We start from the raw sequence: 23,246 nt of genomic DNA, 5'->3' as shown, positions 1-23,246 counted from the left end.
CCCCCTCTCTCAGGCCCCGCCCCTCCCTCAGGCCCCCCTCTCTCAGGCCCCTCCCCTCACTCAGGCCCCTCCCCTCACTCAGGCCCCTCCCCTCACTCAGGCCCCTGCCCCTCTCAGGCCCCTCCCTCTCTCAGGCCCCTCCCCTCTCAGGCCCCTCCCCTCACTCAGGCCCCTCCCCCTCTCAGGCCCCTCCCCTCTCTCAGTGGCCCCTCCCCCGGGCGGGGCCCGGATTCCTGTGCGGGGAGCGGTCTCGGGCTCGAGTCCCCGCCGTTTCCTGTTGCGGTTGCGGAGGGAGCGAGTTGCTTTGGGCCGATGACTTACCGGGAGTTGATCGGGGACTGGGACCGGGCCGTGCGGGCCATTGACCGGCGGGACTGGCCCTCGGCCCGCACCCACCTGCTCCGGGTCTCCGAGCCCGGCTCCAAGATCTGCTTCACCCTCGGCTGCGTCTTGCTCCGGCTCGGGGACCTGCCCGGGGCCCTGCTGGTGAGGAGTGAGGGCGGGGGGCCCGTCACCGTCTGTCTCCCCACGGGACCCATCTCCCGCCCGCCCCCGACTGACCCCCGCCCGCCCGCCCCCGACCCTCCGACAGTACCGACCCTCCCTCAGTACTGACCCTCCCTCAGTACTGACCCTCCCTCAGTGCGGCGCTCCCTCAGTACTGACCCTCCCTCCCTCAGTACTGACCCTCCCTCAGTGCGGCGCTCCCTCAGTACTGACCCTCCTTCAGTACTGACCCTCCCTCAGTACTGACCCTCCTTCAGTACTGACCCTCCTTCAGTACTGACCCTCCCTCAGTACTGACCCTCCCTCAGTACTGACCCTCCCTCAGTACGGCACTCCCTCAGTACTGACCCTCCGACAGTACTGACCCTCCCTCAGTACTGACCCTCCCTCAGTACTGACCCTCCCTCAGTACGGCACTCCCTCAGTACTGACCCTCCGACAGTACTGACCCTCCCTCAGTACTGACCCTCCCTCAGTACGGCACTCCCTCAGTACTGACCCTCCGACAGTGCAGCGCTCCCTCAGTACTGACCCTCCGACAGTGCAGCACTCCCTCAGTACTGACCCTCCGACAGTGCAGCGCTCCCTCTGTACTGACCCTCCGACAGTGCAGCACTCCCTCAGTACTGACCCTCCCTCAGTACGGCACTCCCTCAGTACTGACCCTCCGACAGTACTGACCCTCCCTCAGTACTGACCCTCCCTCAGTGCGGCGCTCCCTCAGTACTGACCCTCCGACAGTACTGACCCTCCCTCAGTACGGCACTCCCTCAGTACTGACCCTCCGACAGTGCGGCACTCCCTCAGTACTGACCCTCCCTCAGTGCGGCACTCCCTCAGTACTGACCCTCCGACAGTGCAGCACTCCCTCAGTACTGACCCTCCCTCAGTGCGGCACTCCCTCAGTACTGACCCTCCCTCAGTGCGGCACTCCCTCAGTACTGACCCTCCCTCAGTGCGGCACTCCCTCAGTACTGACCCTCCCTCAGTACTGTACTGGAAGTTTCAGCCTGGATTGTGTGATCAGTCCTGGAATGGGACTCAAACCCACAACATTGTGACTCAGTGACGAGAGTGCTGCCCACCGAGGCACAACTGATTGCCGCCATGGTGATTTTATACCAGCTGTGTCGGCTAATGATGGATTTTGCTTTGTTTCTTTGCAGGCTTTTGACCAAACGATTGCTAAAGATGACCGGTTGGCTGTCTGTTTCTTCCAGAGAGGCGCAGTTCATCTACGTTTAGAGATGTAAGCAGATACCTGCAGTGGACTGTGTATCTAACCCGCGCTGTACCTGCCCTGGGAGTGTTTGATATGGAATCGTAGAATGGTTACGGCACAGAAGGAGGCCATTCGGCCCATCGAGCCTGTGCCGGCTCTTTTTAAGAGCAATCCAGTTAGCCCCATTCCCCTCTCTCTTTCCCCGTAGCCCTGCACGTTATTTTCCTTCAAATATTTATCCAATTCCTTTTTGAAAGCCACGATTGAATCTGCTTCCTTCCAGGCAACGCATTCCAGATCATAACAACTCACTGCGTAAAATATTTTTCCTCATGTCGCCTTTGATTCTTTTGCCAATCATCTTAAATCTGTGTCCTCTGGTTCTCGACCCTTCCGCCAATGGGAACAGTTTCTCTTTATTTATTTTATCTAAACCCTTCATGATTTTGAATACCTCTATCAAATCTCCTCTTAATCGTCTCTGCTCTAAGGAGAACAACCCCAGCTTCTCCAGTCTATCCACATAACTAAAGTCCCTCATCCTGGAATCTTCTAGTAAATCTCTTCTGCACCCTCTCTAAGGCCTTCACATCCTTCCTAAAGTGCGGTGCCCAGAATTGGACACAATACTCCAGTTGTGGCCGAACCTGTGTTTTACAAAGGTTCATCATAACTTCCTTGTTTTTGTACTCTATGCCTCTATTTATAAAGCCCAGGATCCCGTTTGCTTTTTTAACCGCTTTCTCAACCTGTCCTGCCACCTTCAAAGATTTGTGCACATATACCCCCAGGTCTCTCTGTTCCTGAACCCCCTTTAGAATTGCACCATTTAGTTTATATTGCCTCTCCTCATTCTTCTTACTGAAATATATCACTTTGCACTTCTCTGCATTAAATTTCATCTGCCAAGTGTCCGCCCATGCCACCAGCCTGTCTATATCCTCTTGAAGTCTATCACTATCCTCCTCACTGTTTACTACCCTTCCAAGTTTTGTGTCATCTGCAGATTTTGAAATTGTGCCCTGTACACCACAGTCCAAGTCATTAATACATATCAAAAAAAGCGGTGGTCCCAGCACTGACCCCTGGAGAACACCACTGTACACCTCCCTCCAGTCCGAAAAACAGCCGTTCACCACTACTCTCTGTTTCCTGTCACTTAACCAATTTCATATCCATGCTGCCACTGATCTTTTTATTCCATGGGCTTCAATTTTGCTGACAAGCCTATTATGTGGCACTTTACCAAACGCTTTTGAAAATCCATATACACCACATCAACTGCACTACCCTCATCGACCCTCTCTGTTACCTCATCAAAAAAATCAATCAAGTTAGTTAAACGCGATTTGCCTTTAACAAATACATGCTGGCTGGACCAGGTGACTTATCTACTTTAAGTACAGATAGCCTGTCTAGTACCTCCTCTTTATCAATTTTTAGCCCATCCAGTATCTCAACTATCTCCTCTTTTACTGTGACTTTGGCAGCATCTTCTTCCTTGGTAAAGACAGATGCAAAGTACTCATTTAATACCTCAGCCATGCCCTCTGCCTCCATGAGTAGATCTCCTTTACGGTCCCTAATCGCCGCCACCCCCCCCCCCCCACCCAGCTCTTACTACCCGTTTACTGTTTACATGCCTAAAGAAGACTTTTGGATTCCCTTTTATGTTGGCCGCCAGTCTATTCTCATACTCTCTCTTTGCCCCTCTTATTTACTTTTTCACTTCCCCTGAACTTTTTATATTCAGCCTCACTTGTATTATCAATCTGACATCTGTCATATGCCCCTTTTTCTGCTTCATTATCTCTTTCGTCATCCAGGGAGCTCTGGCTTTAGTTGCCCGACCTTTCCCCCTCGTGGGAGTGTACTGAGACTGTACCTGAACCATCTCCTCTTTAAAGGCCGCCCACTGTTCAATTACAGTTTTCCCTGCCAATCTTTGATTCCAATTTACTCGGGTCAGATCCGTTCTCAACCGCTGAAATTGGCCCTCCTCCAATTAAGTACTTTTACTCTAGTTTGCTCCTTGTTCTTTTCCAGAGCTATTCTAAACCTTATGATACTATGATCACTGTTCCCTAAATGTTCCCCCACTGACACTTTCTCCACTTGACCCATCTCATTCCCCAGAACCAGATCCAGCAATGCCTCCTTCCTCATTTGGCCAGAAACGTACTGATGAAGAAAGTTCTCCTGGTTTAGATTATGAGAAAGGAAGTACTAGAGGGACTGGAATCCTTGAAAGTTGATAAGTCACCAGGGCCGGATGGATTGTTTCCTGGGCTATTGAAGGAAGCCAGGGAGGAAATAGCGGATGCTCTGAGGATCATTTTCCAATCCTCACTAGATACAGGGGAGGTACCGGAGGACTGGAAGACTGAAAACGTAGTACCATTGTTTAAAAAGGGTATGAGGGAAAGGCCGAACAATTATAGGCCGGTCAGTCTTACCTCAGTGGTGGGCAAACTATTAGAATCAATACTGAGAGATAGGATAAAGTGTCACTTGGAAAGGCATGGTTTAATCAGGGATAGTCAGCATGGATTTGTTCAGGGAAGGTCATGCCTTATAAATCTGATTGAATTCTTTGAGGAAGTGACAAGGAGGATTGATGAGGATAGTGCAATGGATGTTGTCTGCATGGATTTTAGTAAGGCATTTGACGAGGTCCCACATGACAGACTGGTCAGAAAGGTAAAAGCCCATGGGATACAGGGAAATGTGGTGAATTGGATCCAAAATTTGCTCAGTAAAAATCGAAAGATGTCTTTGCGAATGGAAATCCGTTTCCAGTGGTGTGCCACAGGGCTCAGTGTTGGGTCTCTTGCTGTTTGTGGTAAATATTAATGATTCGGACTTGAATGTAGGGGGCATGATTAGCAAATTTGCAGACGACACAAAAATTGGCCGTGTAGTTGATAGTGACGAGGAAAGCTGGAGACTCCAAGAAGATATCAATGGGTTGGTGGAGTGGGCGGAAAAGTGGCAAATGGAGTTCAACCCGGAGAAGTGTGAGGTAATGCACTTAGGGAGGACAAACAGTAAAAGGGAATACGCAGTAAACGGGAATATATTGAGAGGGGTAGAGGAAGTGAGAGACCTTGGAGTGCATGTGCACAGGTCCCTGAAGGTGGCAGTACCGGTAGATAAGGTTGTGAAGAAGGCATACGGAATGCTCTCCGTTATTAGCTGAGGTATAGAATACAAAAGCAGGGATGTAATGATGGAACTGTATAAAACGCTGGTAAGGCCACAGCTGGAGTATTGTGCGCAGTTCTGGTCACCACATTACAGGAAGGACGTAATTGCTCTGGAGAGAGTGCACAGAAGATTTACAAGAATGTTGCCAGGGCTTGAAAATTGCAGCTATGAGGAGAGATTGGATAGGCTGGGGTTGTTTTCCTTGGAGCAGAGGAGGCTGAGGGGTGACTTGATTGAGGTGTACAAAATTATGAGGGGCCCAGATAGAGTAGACAGGAAGTACCTGTTTCCCCTAGCGGAGAGTTCAAGAACTAGAGGACATAGATTTAAGCTGATTGGTGGAAGGATTCGAGGGGACATGAGGGAAAAGCCTTTTTACCCAGAGGGTGGTGGGTGTATGGAATTCGCTGCCCGAATTGGTGGTAGAGGCAGGAACCCTCAACTCTTTAAAAAAAAAGTACCTGGACCTGCACCTAAAGTGCTGTAAGCTGCAGGGCTACGGACCGGGTGCTGGAAGGTGGGATTAGAATGGGCACTTGGTTGTTCTTTGAGCCGGCACGGACACAATGGGCCGAATGGCCCCCTTCTGTGCTGTATCTTTTCTATGGTTTCTCTGGTTCTATCCCTTGATTCCCTGAGTGTCCTAATATCCATCGATCTCAGTCTTGAATATACTCAATGACTGAGCATCCATAGACCTCTTGGGTAGAGAATTCCAAAGATTCACAACCCTCTGAGTGAAGAAATCTTTCCTCATCTTGGTCCTAAATGACCGATCCCTTATCCTGAGACTATGCCCCCTAGTTCTAGACTCTCCATCCAGGGGAAACACCCTCTCAGCATCTACCCTGTCAAATCCTCTAAGAATTTTATACATTTCAATGAGATCTCCTCTCATTCTTCTAAACTCCAGAGAGTATAGGCCCATTCTACTCAATCTCTCCTCATAGGACAACCCTCTCATCCCAGGAATCAATCTAGTGAACCTTCGTTCCACTGCCTCTAAGGCCAGTATATCCTTGCTTAGGTAAGGAGACCAAAACTGTACGCAGTACTCCAGGTGAGGTGTCACTGGGGCCTTATATAATTGCAGCAAGACCTCCTCACTGTTGTACTCCAACTCCCTTGCATTAAAGGCTAATATACCATTTGCCTTCCTAATTGCTTGCTGTACCTGCATGTTAAATTTCTGTGATTTGTGCACAAGGACACCCAAATCCCTCTGAACACCAACATTTCTCAGTCTCATCTTTTAAAAAATATTCTGTTTTTCTGTTCTTCTTACTCAAGTGGATAACTTCACATTTCCCCACATTATACTTCATCTGTCACCTTCTTGCACACTCATTTAACCTGTCTATATCCCTTTGCAGGCTCTGTGTGCCCTCCTCACAGCTTACTTTCCCACCTAGCTTTGTATCGTCAGCAAACTTGGATACATTACACTCAGTCCCATCATCTCACTCATTGATACATATTGGAAATAGCTGAGGCCCAAGAACCGATCCTTACGATGCCCCACTAGTTACAGCCTGCCAACCTGAGAATGACCCGTTTATTCCTACTCTCTGTTTTCTGTCAGTTAATGAATCCTCAATCCATGCTAATGGGGCTAATATATTACCCCCAATCCCATGAGCCCTTATCTTGTTTAACAACCTCTTGAACCTGATCGCATTCCTTTTGAAAATCCAAATATACGACATCCACTTGTTCCCCTTTATCTACCCTGCTCGTTACATCCTCAAAAAACTCTAATAGATTTGTCAAACACGATTTCCCTTTCATAAATAAGAACAGAAAATGCTGGAAATACTCAGCAGATCAGTCAGGTTGATGACCCTTAGTCAGAACTGGAAGAAGTTTGAGATTTAACCGTTTTTAAGCACGTACAGAGTCCGGGAAAGAGGGGGAGGAAAGAACAAAAGGGAAGGCCTGTGATAAAATGACAAAATGATGGTGCAAGGCAAGGAGGGTGGGAATGGGACAAGTAAAGAAACAAAAGATGGGTCTAAAGGAGCTGTAAATGGCAGCATCAGAACCATTACCAGCACTTCCTGTCCAAAAACATGGGTAAGCAATCTTACAACACCAGGTTATAGTCCAACAGTTTCATTTGAAAATCACAAGCTTTCGGAGGCTTTCTCCTTCGTCAGGTGAGTGAAGGAGAAAGCCTCCGAAAGCTTGTGATTTTCAAATAAAACTGTTGGACTATAACCTGGTGTTGTAAGATTCCTTACATTTGTCCACCCCAGTCCATCACCGGCATCTCCACATCAAAATCATGGGAGCAGTGGTTATGATCTGAAGTTATTGAAATCAGGGTTGAGTCTGGAAGGTTGTAAAGTGCCTCAGTGAAAGATGAGGTGCTGTTCCTTGAGCTTCCATTGAGCTTCGGCAGTTTGGGGCCATGATCCATGGGGAGGTAGGAGGAGGTGTCGGACAGTTGGTGCCACACATCAAGCCATAGTTTCCCAGACCGTCACTGACCTCATCTCCTCTGGAAATCTTCCCTCCCGACCTCCAACCTCATAATCCCCCAACCCCGCACAGGTCGCTTCTACCTCCTTCCCAAGATCCACAAACAGGACTGGTCCAGGAGACCCATTGATTCAGCCTGTTCTTGCCCCACAGAACTTATTTCCTTCTATCTCCACTTTTTTTTCTCCCTTTATCCAGTCTCTTCTGACCTACATCTGGAACTCATCTGACGCCCTCCACCATTTTAACAGTTTCCAGTTCCCTAGCCCTAACTGTCCCTCTACACCTCCTTCCCCACCAGCATGGCCTGCGGGTCCTCTGCTTCTTCCTTGAACGGAGCCCCAACCAGTCCCTATCCACCACCTCCCTCCTCTGCCTGGCTGAACTTGTTCTTACGTTGAACAGCTTCTCCTTTGACTCCACTCACTTCCTCTAAATAAATGGCGTCGTTATGGGGACCCGTATGGCTCCCAGCCGTGCCTGCCTTTTTGTGGGATATGTGGAACATTCCTTGTTCCAGTCCTACTTAGGTCCCCTCCCTCACCTCTTTTTCCAGTATATTGATGACTGTATCGGTGCCGTTTCCTGCTCTCGCCCCGAACGGGAAAATTTCATCAACTTTGCTTCCAATTTCCACCCTTCCCTCGCCTTCACATGGTCCATCTCCGACTCTTCCCTTCCCTTCCTCGACTTCTCTGTCTTCATTTCTGGGGATAGGCTGTCAACCAATATCTACTATAAGCCCACCAACTCCCACAGCTACCTTGATTACACTTCCTCCCACCCCACTTCCTGCAAGGATTCTATTCCCTTCTCCCACTTTCTTCATCCCCGTCGCATGTGATCTGACGATGCCACCTTCCGCACCAGTGCTTTCGATGTGTCTTCCTTTTTCCTCAACCGAGGATTCCCCTCCACTGTAGTTGACGGGGCCCTCGACCTTGTCCGTCCTGTTTCCCGCACTTCTGCCCTCACCCCCTCCCCTCCCTCCCAGAACCATGATAGGGTCCCCCTTTCCACCCACCAGCCCCCACATTCAACATATCACCCTCCGCCATTTCCGCCACCTCCAGCCCGATCCCACCACCCCTCCACTCCCAGCATTCCGAAGGGACCGCTCCCTCCCCAACACCCTGGTCCACTCTTCCATCACCCCCAACACCCGCTCTCCTCCCCACGGCACCTTCCCGTGCGAACGCAGGAGATGCAACACCTGCCCTTTCACCTCCTCCCTTCCCACCGTCCAGGGCCCCAAACACTCCTTCCAGGTGAAACAGGGATTTACTTGTACTTCTTTCAATTTACTGCACTGTATTCGCTGCTCACAATGCGGTCTCCTCTACATTGGGGAGACCAAACGCAGGCTGGTGATCGCTTTGCTGAACACCTCCACTCAGTCCGCAAACGTGACCCTGACCTGCCATTTTAATTCCCCGTCCCACTCCCACTCTGACCTCTCTGCCCTCGGCCTCTCACACTGTTCCACTGAAGCTCAATGGAAGCTCGAGGAACAGCACCTCATCTTTCACTGAGGCACTTTACAACCTTCCAGACTGAACCCTGATTTCAATAACTTCAGATCACAACCACTGCTCCCGTGTTTTCGGACAGCAGGTGCTGGTAATGGTTCTGATGTTGCCATTTACAGCTCCTCTAGACCCATCTTTTGTTTCTTTACTTGTCCCATTCCCACCCTCCTTGCCTTGCACCATCATCCCTCTTGTCATTTAATCACTCCTGCCCTCCACCCTATCACAGACCTTCCCTTTTGTTCTTTCCTCCCCTCCCCCCTTTCCCTGGCTCGGAATTTGCTTAAAAACTGTTTAATCTTCAACCTCTTCCAGTTCTGATCTGAAACGTTTACTCTGTTCCTTTCTCCACAGAGGCTGCCTGATCTGAGCATTTCCAGCATTTTCTGTTTTTATTTCAGTTTTCCAGCATTCGCAGTATTTTTTTTCTTTTCACTTTCTTAAAACCATGTTGACTCTGCCGATAGGCAATCATATTATGATTTTCTAAGTGACCTGTTACCATGACTGATGTCAGGCTAATCGGCCTGTAGTTCCCTGTTTTCTCTCTCCCTCCTTTCTTGAATAGTGGGGTTAAATTTGCTACTGTCCAATCCACAGGGACCGTTCTAGGATGTAGAGAATCCTGGAAGATCTTCCCTTGTAGTTTACTCTGAAGTAACTCTCTCTCCTTGTACTTTAAACCTTCTCTTTTTGAACTGCAGGTTCGATGAGGCACTGGGTGATTTTAAACATGCCCTGACTAATTTACGAGGTAATTCAGTGATTGATTACACACAGTTGGGCCTGAGACACAGACTGCACTCATGGGAGGTAAGAGAACAGCCTCTCATGAGGTAGAATTCTACTGAGCTGTGGTCTTTGAAGTATAATTTTCTCTTTCCCTATTTTCACCCCATTGTTGGGTACAGGCGGCTTCTGTGGAGCAATACATTTAAACAATTGGACCCTGGAACAGTCTGAACCCCTCAGGCCCACTGTGAGATTCCCCTGGAGATCCATTCAATATACCACAGCATTTGATCATCCCAGCTGGTGTTACAACCTTTGACCGGCTGTGTGGATGGATCAGGGATAAATCATGCCCCTCCCAGTTACGCACTGGACCCACAGCTCACTGGGTGTTCAGTTCTGTGATCTGAACTGTACAGCATTTAGGATGTTAATACTGGCCTCAATGACTGAGGAAGTGTCTCCGCGTTGAGCCCGTGGGGTAAATTTGGGGTGGGTGGGAAGGTCAAAATTGTAAAAAGCTAAAACCCGCCTCCAGTCGGCCCATTAATGGAGGCGGGTCGAGGGGGCGGGCTCCCAGGAGGCGGGTCGAGGGGGCGGGCTCCCAGGAGGCGGGTCGAGGGGGCGGGCTCCCAGGAGGCGGGTCGAGGGGGCGGGCTCCCAGGAGGCGGGTCGAGGGGGCGGGCTCCCAGGAGGCGGGTCGAGGGGGCGGGCTCCCAGGAGGCGGGTCGAGGGGGCGGGCTCCCAGGAGGCGGGTCGAGGGGGCGGGCTCCCAGGAGGCGGGTCGAGGGGGCCCCCCGCGCGCTCTCCGACCCCCCCCCCCCCCCACACCGTCAGTCAGGCTGGCCTATTGGGCAGGAAATATACAAAAAAAAAATTAAAAGTTGTCCTTACCTCAAAATCGTAAGGACATCCGGGAAACCTGTACTTCCGTATTTCCTGTCAGGAAATCCCCCCGCACCTTCTCCCCAGCTCCCGGTTAAAATTTACGCCCGTGTCTCTCTGTGTTGGGCCCGTGTCTCTCTGTGTTGGGCCCGTGTCTCTCTGTGTTGGGCCCGTGTCTCTCTGTGTTGGGCCCGTGTCTCTCTGTGTTGGGCCCGTGTCTCTCTGTGTTGGGCCCGTGTCTCTCTGTGTTGGGCCCGTGTCTCTCTGTGTTGGGCCCGTGTCTCTCTGTGTTGGGCCCGTGTCTCTCTGTGTTGGGCCCGTGTCTCTCTGTGTTGGGCCCGTGTCTCTCTGTGTTGGGCCCGTGTCTCTCTGTGTTGGGCCCGTGTCTCTCTGTGTTGGGCCCGTGTCTTCACAGTAGATGAAGAGGATAATATACATGACATTCCAGGGAAACTAATAATGAATCGAGGACTGGAACTCACTGAAGTTAACATAAACGAGAAAACTTGAAAGCTTGAGACTGACCAATCCCCAGGACCTGATCGTTTCCACCCCAGGATTTTAAAGGAAATTGTCGATGTTTTAGCCACAATCTTCCAGAGCCCTCTCGATTCAGGAATTATCCCTTTAGATTGGAAAATTGCAAATGTAACTCCTTTATTTAAGAAAGGTGAGAGAGAGAAACCAGGAAATTGTAAACCTGTTAGTCTGTTGTGGGGAAAGTATTGGAATCTAGAATTAAGAACAGCGTGACTGAGCACTTGGAGAAATTTGAGCTGATTAGAGAGAGCCAGCATGGATTTGTAAAGAGTAGGTCATGTCTAACAAACCTAAATAAATTTTTTGAGGAAGTAACTAAAGTAGTAGACAGGGGAATGTCTATGGATGTAGTTCATATGGACTTCCAGAATACATTCGATAAGGTTCCACATAAGAGACTGTTAGCTCAAATTAAAGCTCATGGAATTGAAGGCAAATTATTGACCTGGTCAGGTTAGGTGTAGAAGACAGAGAGTAGGGATAATGGGTATGTACTCGAATTGGAAGGAAGTAACTAGTGATGTCCCACAAGGGTCTGTGCTGGGACCTCAACTATATTTATTAATGACTTAGATAACACAATAGAGAGCCATCTATCCAAGTTTGCTGATGGCACAATGATTGGTGGCATAGTATGTAGTGTAGACGGGAGCATAAAATTACAGAGAGACATTGATAGATTAAGTGAGTGGGCAAAACTGTGGCAGATGGAGTTCAACCCAGGTAAGTGTGAGATCATCCATTTTAGAACAAAAAGGATAAATTTGAATATTTTTAAATGGCACAAGCTAGGGACAATGGAGGACCAAAGAGATTTAGGGGTTCATGTACACAGATCACTAAAATGTAGTGGTCAGGTACAAAAAGTAATCAAAAAGGCTAAAGGAATGTTAGCTTTTGTATCTAGAGGGCTAGGATATAAATGGAAGGGTGTTTTGCTACAGCTGTACAAAGCCCCGGTTAGACCACACCTGGAGTACTGTGTTCAGTTCTAGGTACCGCACCTTAGGAAGGATATATTGGCCTTGGAGGGTGTGCAGTAGAGATTCACCAGAATGTTGCCAGGGCTCCAATGGTTAAATTATGAGGCGAGATTACACAAACCAGGGTTATAATCCCTGGAATATAGAAGGTTAAAGGGTGATTTGATTGAGGTTTTTAGGATTTTGGAAGGAATTGATAGGGTAGATAGAAACTTTTTCCGCTGGTGGGGGAGGTCTAGGACAAGGGGACGTAACCTAAAAATGTTCTTAAAATCAGAGCCAGGCCATTCAGGAGTGAAGTTAGGAAACACTTTTTCACACAAAGGGTGGTAGAAGTGAGGAACTCTCTCTCACAGAGAGCAGTAGATGCTCGCTCAATTAATTATAAATCTGAGATGGATAGATTTTTGCTAACCAATGGTATTAAGGGATATTAGTTCTGAGGTAGGTGGATGGAGTTAGAATAGAGATCAGCCATGATCTCATTGAATGGCCAAACTGGCTTGAGGGGCTGAATGGCCTCCTCCTCTTTGTGTTCCAACCTGTTGAGCACCTGTTTTGCTTGTATTTCAAAATTATTTGAAGGAATGCTCGGAGACAGTTTCAAACCTTTGTTGAGATGAAGTTCATTCTGTACAAGGGATATCAAGATCAACACAAAACAATTTCACAATTATATTCGGAAAAAGAGGGTGATCCAGAGCAAAGTGGGCCCCTTAAAAACTGATAATGGTGATAGTAAGGAAATGGCGGACATGTTAAATAATTACTTTGTGTCAGTATTTACAGTAGAGGAAGAGGATAGCATGCCGGACACTCCAAGGAAATTAATTTTGAATCAGGGGCGGGGACTCACCATAATTAACGTAGATGAAGAAAATAATGGCATTAAAGAGTGCCACATCCCCAGGACCAGATGGTTTCCATCCCAGGGTTTTAAAGGAAGTGGGTGAGAATGCTGCGGATGCCCGAACTATAATCTTCCAAAGTTCTCCCGATTCAGGAACCGTTCCTTTAGATTGGAAAATTGCTCATGTCACTGCTATTTAAGAAAGGTAAGAAAAGGAAACCAGGGAATTATAGACCAGTTAGTCTAACATCTGTTGTCGGGAAATTCTTAGAGTCTATAATTAAGGATCGAGTGACTGAACACCTTGAAAATTTTCAGCTGATCGGAGAGAGCCAGCATGGATTTGTAAAATGTAGGTCGAGTCTGATGAGCCTGATTGAATTTTTTGAAGAGGTGACTATAGCAGTGGTCAGGGGAATGGCTATGGATGTTGTTTATATGGACTTCAAGAAGACATTTGAAAAAGTCCCTCATATGAGCTGAAATTGAATCTCATGGAATTGAGGGAAATTGTTGACCCTGTTTGGAAATTGGCTGAGCGGCAGGAGACAGAGAGTGGGGATAATGGGCAGGTATACAAATTGCCAGGATGTGACCAGTGGTGTCCCACAGGGATCTGTGTTGGGGCCTCAACTATTCTCTATTTATTAACAACATAGATGACGTGATAGAGAGCCAATGACACAAAGATAGGCAGCATTGGAAGCAGTGCTTTGGAAGCATAAAATTACAGAGAGATATTAATAGATTAAGTGAATGGGCAAAACTGTGGCAAATAGATTTTCAATGCAGGCAAGTGTGAGGTCATCCACTTTGGACCTAAAAAGGATAGATCAGAGTACTTTCTAAATGGTGAAGAGCTCAAAACAGTGGAGGTCCAAAGAGGCTTAGGGGTCCATGTACCTAGATCATTAAAATGTCATGGACAGGTACAGAAAATAATCAAAAAGGCTAATGGAATGCTGGCCTTTATAGCTAGAGGACTAGGATACAAGGGGGTAGAAGTTATGCTACAGCTATACAAAGCACTGGTTAGACCATACCTGGAGTACTGTGTTCAGTTCTGGGCACCGCACCTTAGGAAATATCATAGAAAGGTTACAGCACGGAAGGAGGCCATTCGGCCCATCAAGTCCAGCTCGTCCCACTCCCCCGCCCTTTCTCTGTAGCCCTGCAAATGTTTTACTTTCGAGTACTTATCCAGTTCCCTTTTGAAGGCCATGATTGAATCTGCCTCCACCACCCCCTCAGGCAGTGCATTCCAGATCCTAACCACTCGCTGTGTAAGAAAGTTTTTCCTCGTGTCACCTTTGGTTCTTTTGCCAATCACCTTAAATCTATGTCCTCTGGTTCTTGACCCTTCCACCAACGGGAACAGTTTCTCTCTCTCTACTCTGTCTGGACCCTTCATGATTTTGAACACCTCGATCAAATCTCATAGAGTCATAGAGTTATACAGCACGGATAGAGGCCCTTCGGCCCATCGTGTCTGCGCCGGCCATCAAGCCCTGTCTACTCTAATCCCATATTCCAGCATTTGGTCCGTAGCCTTGTATGCTATGGCATTTCAAGTGCTCATCCAAATGCTTCTTGAATGTTGTGAGGGTTCCTGCCTCCACAACCCTTTCAGGCAGTGAGTTCCAGACTCCAACCACCCTCTGGGTGAAAAAGTTCTTTCTCAAATCCCCTCTAAACCTCCCGCCTTTTACCTTGAATCTATGTCCCCTTGTTATAGGACCCTCAACGAAGGGAAAAAGCTCCTTAGTATCCATCCTATCTGTGCCCCTCATAATTTTGTACACCTCAATCATGTCCCCCCTCAGCCTCCTCTGCTCCAAGGAAAACAAGCCCAATCTTCCCAGTCTCTCTTCATAGCTGAAGCGCTCCAGCCCTGGTAACATCCTGGTGAATCTCCTCTGCACCCTCTCCAAAGCGATCACATCCTTCCTGTAATGTGGCGACCAGAACTGCACACAGTACTCCAGCTGTGGCCTAACCAGTGTTTTATACAGCTCCATCATAACCTCCTTGCTCTTACATTCTATGCCTCGGCTAATAAAGGCAAGTATCCCATATGCCTTCTTTACCACCTTATCTACCTGTTCCGCCGCCTTCAGGGATCTGTGAACTTGCACACCAAGATCCCTCTGTCTTGCCTAGGGTCCTCCCATTCATTGTGTATTCCCTTGCCTTGTTAGTCCCTCCAAAGTGCATCACCTCGCACTTTTCCAGGTTAAATTCCATTTGCCACTGTTCCGCCCATCTGACCAACCCATCTATATCGTCCTGCAGACTGAGGCTATCCTCCTCGCTATTTACCACCCTACCAATTTTTTTATCATCAGCGAACTTACTGATCATACCTTTTACATTCATATCCAAGTCATTAATGTAGACCACAAACAGCAAGGGACCCAGCACCGATCCCTGTGGTACCCCACTGGCCACAGGCTTCCAGTCACAAAAACAACCTTCGACCATCACCCTCTGCCTTCTGCCACTAAGCCAGTTTTGTATCCAAAGTGCCAAGGCACCCGGATTCCAGGGTGCCTTGGCACTTTGGATACAAAACTGGCTTAGTGGCAGAAGGCAGAGGGTGATGGTCGAAGGTTGTTCTCTCAACTGTCTCTGTTCCAAGGAGAACAATCCCAGATTCTCCAGTCTATCCACGTAACTAAAGTCCCTCATTGAACTATAGAAAAGATACAGCACAGAAGGGGGCCATTCGGCCCATCGTGTCCGCGCGGCTCGAAGGACAACCAGGTGCCCATCCTAATCCCACCTTCCAGCACCTGGTCCATAGTCCTGCTGCTTACAGCACTTTAGGTGCAGGTCCAGATACTTTTTAAAAGAGTTGAGGGTCCCTGCCTCAGGCAGCGAATTCCATACACTCATGACTCTCTGGGGAAAAAAGGTTTTCCTCATGTCCCCTCTAATCCTTCCATCAATCAGCTTAAATCTATGTCCTCTAGTTGTTGAACTCTCCGCCAGGGGAAACAGGTACTTCCTGTCTACTCTATCTGGGCCCCTCATAATTTTGTACACCTCAATCAAGTCACCCCTCAGCCTCCTCTGCTCCGAGGAAAACAACCCCAGCCTATCCAATCTCTCCTCGGAGCTGCAATTTTCAAGTCCTGGCAACATTCTTGTAAATCTTCTCTGCACTCTCTCCAGAGCAATTATATCCTTCCTGTAATGTGGTGACCAGAACTGTGCACAATACTCCAGCTGTGGCCTTACCAGCGTTTTATACAGTTCCATCATTCCATCCCTGCTTTTGTATTCTATACCTCGGCTAATAACGGAGAGCATTCCGTATGCCTTCTTCACAACCTTATCTACCTGTACTGCCACCTTCAGGGACCTGTGCACATGCACTCCAAGGTCTCTCACTTCCTCTACCCCTCTCAATATATTCCCGTTTACTGCGTATTCCCTTTTACTGTTTGTCCTCCCTAAGTGCATTACCTCACACTTCTCCGGGTTGAACTCCATTTGCCACTTTTCCGCCCACTCCACCAACCCATTGATATCTTCTTGGAGTCTCCAGCTTTCCTCTTCACTATCAACTAAATAGTCAATTTTTGTGTCGTCTGAAAATTTGCCAATCATGCCCCCTACATTCAAGTCCAAATCATTAATATATACCACAAACAGCAAGGGACCCAACACTGAGCCCTGTGGCACACCACTGGAAACAGATTTCCATTTGCAAAGACATCCATCGACTTTTACCCTTTGTTTCCTGTTACTGAGCCAATTTTGGATCCAATTCACCACATTTCCCTGTATCCCATGGGCTTTTACCTTTCAGACCAGTCTGCTATGTGCGACCTTGTCAAATGCCTTACTAAAATCCATGTAGACAACATCCACTGCACTACCCTCATCAATCCTCCTGTCACTTCCTCAAAGAATTCAATCAGATTTATAAGGCATGACCTTCCCTGAACAAATCCATGCTGACTATCCCTGATTAAACCAGGCCTTTCCAAGTGACACTTTATCCTATCTCTCAGTATTGATTCTAATAGTTTGCCCACCACCGAGGTAAGACTGACCGGCCTATAATTGTTCGGCCTTTCCCTCGTCCCCTTTTTAAACAATGGTACAACGTTTGCAGTCTTCCAGTCCTCCGGTACCTCCCCTGTATCTAGTGAGGATTGGAAAATGATCCTCAGAGCATCCGCTATTTCCTCCCTGGCTTCCTTCAATAGCCCAGGAAACAATCCATCCGGCCCTGGTGACTTATCAACTTTCAAGGATTCCAGTCCCTCTAGTACTTCCTCTCTCGTAATGTTTCCCTTATCCAATATTTCACACCTCTCCTCTTTAACTACTACGTCTGGATCATCCCTTTCCTTTGTGAATACGGAGACAAAATATTCATTTATAACCCTACCCACATCCTCTGCTTCTACACACAAGTTACCCTTATCATCCCTGATAGGTCCCACCTTTTCCTTAGCTATCCTCTTGTTCTTAATGTACTGATAAAGCATCTTTGGGTTTTCTTTAATCTTACTAGCTAATATTTTTTCATGCCCTCTCTTTGCTTTCCTTATTTCCTTTTTTATGTCATCCCTGTACTTTCTATACTCCTCTGGGCTTTCTGCAGTATTTAGTTTTCTGTGACAGTCATAAGCTTTCTTTTTCTGCTTAATCTTGCCCCGTATACTCCTAGACAACCAGGGGGCTCTAAATGTGGCAGTGCCACCCTTTTTCTTTGAGGGGACGTGTCTGCATTGTACCCGTAGAATTTCACTTTTTAGTGCCTCCCACTGGCTTGCCACTGATTTCTCCTCAAGTAGTTGTGTCCAGTCCACTTTTGTCAAATCACCTTAGTTCTGTAAAATTTGCCTTCCCCCAATTTAACTCTGTCCCTTTCCATAATAATGCTAAAACTAACTGAATTGTGGTCACTATCCCCAATATGGTCACCCACTGTCACTTCACCCACTTGCCCATCTTCATTTCCCAGGACTAAATCTAGAATTGCATCCCCTCTTGTTGGGCTTGTCACGTACCGGCTAAAAAAGTTCTCCTGGACACTGATCAAGAATTTTGCACCCCCTGTGCCCCTCACACTGTTTGAATCCCAGTTGATGTTAGGGTGGTTGAAGTCCCCTACTATTATTGCCCTCTTATTTTTGCACTCAGAAATTTGCCTACATATTTGTTCTTCTATCTCCCTTTCACTATTCGGGGGTCTATAGTACACTCCTAGTAGTGTGACTGCCCCTTTTTTATTTCTTAGCTCAACCCACATGGCCTTGATTGATGATCCATTTAGCATATCATCGCTTCTCACAACTGTAATTGATTCTTTAACCGATAATGCTACCCCCCTCCTTTTTTATCACCCACGCCTGAAAACTCGATATCCAGGGATATTGAGCTGCCAATTATCCCCCTCTTTAAGCCAGGTTTCTGTTATAGCAATGATATCATGCTGCCATGTGTCTATCTGTGCCCTTAGCTCATCTGCTTTGTTTGTGATACTCCTTGCATTGAGGTATATCCCCTTTAACCCCATCATATTCCTGTGCTGAACACTATTTAACCTTTGCTTCTTTTGCCTTTCTGAGTCACTAACTGCTTTTCCACATCCCGTTTCCTGGTCTGAATTTGTCCTATCTGTACCTGCCCTTTGGTTCCCATCCCCCTGCCATACTAGTTTAAACCCTCCCCACAGAACGAGCAAATGCCCCCGCGAGGATATTGGTCCCGGTTCTGCTTGGGTGCAACCTGTCCAGCTTGTACAGGTCCCGCCTTTCCCAGAATCGGTCCCAATGCCTCAGGAATTTAAACCCCTCCCTCCTACACCATCTCTCAAGCCACGCACTCATCTGGTCTATTCTCCTATTTCTGCTCTCGCTAGCACGTGGCACTGGGAGTAATCCTGAGATTACTACCTTAGAGGTCCTGCTTTTTAACTTATTTTCTAACTCCCTATATTCTATTTGCAGGACCTCATCCCTTTTTTTACCGATGTCATTGCTACCGATATGGACCTTGACCTCTGGCTGTTCACCCTCCCCCTTCAGAATGTCCTGCAGCCACTCCATGACATCCTTGACCCTAGCACCAGGGAGGCAACCTTGGAATCATTCTAGTAAATCTCTTCTGCACCCTCTTTAAGGCCTTCACATCTTTCCTAAAGTGCGGTGCCCAGAACTGGACACAATACTCTCACTGTTTACTACACTTCCAAGTTTTGTGTCATCTGCAAATTTTGAAATTTTGCCTTGTGCACCCAAGTCCAAGTCATTAATATATATCAAGAAAAGCAGTGGTCCCAGCACTGACTCCTGGGGAACACCACTGTACATCTCCCTCCAGTCCGAAAAACAACCGTTCACCACTACTCTCTGTTTCCTGTCCCTTAGCCAATTCTGTATCCATGTTGCTACTGCCCCCTTTATTCCATGGGCCGAAATCCTGATGATAAGCCTACCATGTGAAAGTCCATATACATTGCCCTCATCAACCCTCTCTGTTACCTCATCAACAAACTCTTATCAGGTCAGTTAAACACGATTTGCCTTTAACAAGTCCATGCTGGCTTTCCCTAATCAATCCACACTCGTCCAAGTGACAGTTAATTCTGTTCTAAAAGTTTCCCCACCACTGAGGTTAAACTGACTGGCCTGTAGTTGCTGGGTTTATCCTTACACCCTTTTTTGAACAAGGGTGTAACATTTGCAATTCTCCAGTCCTCTGGCACCACCCCCGTATCTACGGATGTTTGGAAGATTATGGCCAGTACCTCCGCAATTTCCACCCTTACTTCCCTCAGCAACCTGGGATGCATCCCATCCGGACTGGGTGAATTATCTACTTTAAGTACAGCTAGCCTTTCAAGTACCTCTTTATCAATTTTTAGCCCATCCAGTATCTCAACTATATCTTCCTTTACTGAGACTCTGGCAGCATCTTCTTCCTTGTTAAAGACAGATGCAAAGTATTCATTTAGTACCTCGGCCATCCCTTCTGCCTCCATGAGTAGATCTCATTTATGGTCCCTAATCGACCCGACCCCTCCTCTTACTGCCCGTTTACGGTTTATATGCCGATGGAAGACTTTTGGATTCCCTTTTATGTTGGCCACCAGTCTATTCCCATACTCTCTCTTTGCCCCTCTTATTTCCTTTTTCATTTCCCCTCTGAACTTTCTATATTCTGCCTGGTTCTCACTTGTGTTATCATCCTTATATCTGCCATACGCCCCTTTTTTCAGTTTCATCTTGCTCTTTATCTCCTTTGTTTCCAGGGAGCTCTGGCTTTAGTTGCCCTACCTTTCCCTCTCATGGGAATGTGCCCAGACTGTACCCGAACCATCTCCTCCTTAAAGGCCGCCCACTGTTCAGGTACAGATCTGTTACATTTGTTAGAGAGAGTGCAGTGTAGATTTACTAGAATGATACCTGGACTCCAAGGGTTAAATTACGAGGAGAGATTACACAAACTAGGGGTGTATTCCCTGGAATTTAGAAGGTTAAGGGGTGATTTGATCGAAGTTTTCAAGATATTAAGGGGAACTGATAGGGGAGATAGAGAGAAACTATTTCCGCTGGTTGGGGAGTCTCGGACTAGTGGACATAGACTAAAGATTAGAGCCAGGACTTTCAGGAGTGAAGTTAGGAAACACTTCTACACACAAATGGTGGTAGAAGTTTGGAACTCTCTTTCGCAAATGACAATTGATGCTAGCTCAGTTGTTAATTTTAAATCTGAGATTGATAGATTTTTGTTAACCAAAGGTATGAAGGGATGTGAGGCTAAGGTGGGTATATGGAGTTAGATCACAGATCAGCCATGATCTCATTGAATGGCGGAACAGGCTGGAGGGGCTGTGTGTGTTTGTTTTTAAACGGAGAGGCTGTGTTTGTGAGATTGGGAGACAAAGAACAGACCCATTTTAAACATGGCAAACAGTACTGACGACACACCGAAGGCAGTTTGTCTTTCCCACGAGAAGTATAATATTCTCAGTAGAAAGTCACGTGTTTGTGTAAACAGTACTGCGATTTGTGTGCTTTGGAAATGAGTCGAATAAAAAGTTGATGAATTTGAGGTTTTCAACTAAATGTTTCAATAAAAGCTATACATTTCTACTTCAGAAAGCATGTCGAGCTGAGAGGTTGAGACAGACAGTAGACATGCCTGGATGTAAAAGGGCATCGAAATGGCAAAGAAAAATTTCTGGCAAGAAAGTGCAGAATAATATTTAAAAGTTTTTGCAGTGATAAGAACATAGGAACAGGAGTAGGCCATTCAGCCCCTCGTGCCTGCTCCGCTATTTGATAAGATCATGGCTGATCTGTGATCTAACTCCATATACCTGCCTTTGGCCCATATCCCTTAATACCTTTGGTTGCCAAAAAGCTATCTATCTCAGATTTAAATTTAGCAATTGAGCTAGTATCAATTGCCGTTTGCAGAAGAGAGTTCCAAACTTCTACCACCCTTTGTGTGTAGAAATGTTTTCTAATCTCACTCCTGAAAGGTCTGGCTCTAATTTTTAGACTGTGCCCCCTACTCATAAAATCCCCAACCAGTGGAAATAGTTTCTCTCTATCCACCCTATCTGTTCCCCTTAATATCTTATAAACTTCGATCAGATCACCCCTTAACCTTCTAAGCCCCAATTTGTGAAATCTCTCCTTGTAACTTAACCCTTGAAGTCCGGATATCATTCTAGTAAACCTACGCTGCACTCCCTCCAAGGCCAATATGTCCTTCCACAGGTGCGGTGCCCAGAACTGCTCACAGTACTCCAGGTGCGGTCTAACCAGGGTTTTGTATAGCTGCAGCATAACTTCTGCCCCCTTGTACTCTAGTCCTCTCGATATAAAGGCCAGCATTCCATTAGCCTTCTTGATTATTTTCTGCACCTGTTCATGACACTTCAATGATCTATGTACCTGAACCCCTAAGTCCCTTTGGACATCCACTGTTTTTAACTTTTTACCATTTAGAAAGTACCCTATTCTATCCTTTTTTGATCCAAAGTGGATGACCTCACATTTGTGTACATTGAATTCCATTTGCCACAGTTTTGCCCATTCACCTAATCTATCAATATCGCTTTGTAATTTTATGTTTTCATCTACACTGCTTACAATGCCACCAATCTTTGTGTCGTCGGCAAACTTAGATATGAGACTTTCTATGCCTTCATCTAAGTTGTTAATAAATATTGTGAATAATTGAGGCCCCAAGACAGATCCCTGCGGGACTCCACTGGTCACATCCTGCCAATGTGAGTACCTTCCCATTATCCCTACTCTCTGTCGCCTTTCACTCAGCCAAGTTCCTAACCAAGTCCGTACTTTTCCCTCAATTCCATGGGCTTCTATCTTAGCTAACAGTCTCTTTTGTGGGACCTTATCAAATGCCTTCTGGAATTCCGTATAAATAACATCCATTGACATTCCCCTGTCCAGTACTTTAGTCACCTCTTCAAAAAATTCAATCAGGTTTGTCAGGCACGACCTACCTTTCACAAATCCATGCTGGCTCTCTCTGATTAACTGAAAATTTTCGAGGTGTTCAGTCACCCGATCCTTAATTATAGACTCCAGCATTTTCCCCACAACAGATGTTAGGCTAACTGGTCTATAATTCCCTGGTTTCCCTCTCTCTCCTTTCTTTAAAAAGCGGAGTGACATGTGCAATTTTCCAATCGAGAGGGACAGTTCCTGAATCTAGAGAACTTTGAAAGATTATAGTTAGGGCATCTGCAATGTGCTCACCTACTTCCTTTAAAACCCTGGGATGGAAACCATCTGGTCCTGGGGATTTGTCACTCTTTAGTGCTATTATTTTCTTCATTACTGTTGCTTTACTTATGTTAATTTTATCGAGTCCCTGTTCCCTCTTCAATATTTGTTTTCTTGGGATTTCCGGCATGCTATCCTCTTTTTCTACTGTAAATACTGACACAAAGTAATCGTTCAACATGTCCGCCATTTCCCCATTGTCAATGACACTATCCCCACTTTCAGTTTTTAAGGGGCCAACACTGCTCCTGACCACCCTCTTTTTCCTAATATAACTATAAAAGTTCTTCGTATTGGTTTTGATATCCCTTGCAAGTTTCTTTTCATACTCTCTTTTTGTAGCTCTTACTATCTGTTTTCTGACCCTTTGTTGATCTTTGTATCTTTCTCATTCGCCAGGATCTGTGCTATTTTTTGCCTTTTTGTATGCCCTTTCCTTATGTCTTATACTGTCCCTTACCTCTTTAGTTGTCCACGGCTGTTTTTTTTGGCAAGTAGAGTTCTTGCCCCTCAGGGGTATAAACC

The 23,246-nt window shown here is 46.8% G+C and overlaps 1 protein-coding gene across 2 annotated transcripts in view; it reads left to right on the top strand.

Moving 5' to 3' along the window:
• The first annotated feature begins 209 nt into the window (after positions 1–209).
• Positions 210–23,246, top strand: part of LOC137308833 (neutrophil cytosol factor 2-like) — a 95,898-nt gene continuing 72,861 nt past the window's right edge. For both annotated transcript variants that reach the window (XM_067977298.1, XM_067977297.1), the window contains exons 1-3: positions 210–486; positions 1,674–1,756; positions 9,651–9,759. In XM_067977298.1, coding sequence (XP_067833399.1) covers positions 313–486; positions 1,674–1,756; positions 9,651–9,759 — 366 coding nt within the window. In that variant the 5' untranslated portion in view covers positions 210–312. The remainder of the gene's footprint in view (positions 487–1,673; positions 1,757–9,650; positions 9,760–23,246) is intronic.

The sequence above is a fragment of the Heptranchias perlo genome, unplaced genomic scaffold (genome assembly GCF_035084215.1).
Source record: "Heptranchias perlo isolate sHepPer1 unplaced genomic scaffold, sHepPer1.hap1 HAP1_SCAFFOLD_140, whole genome shotgun sequence".
Taxonomy (NCBI): Eukaryota; Metazoa; Chordata; class Chondrichthyes; order Hexanchiformes; family Hexanchidae; genus Heptranchias; species Heptranchias perlo.
This window is presented reverse-complemented; position numbering and strand designations above follow the sequence as displayed.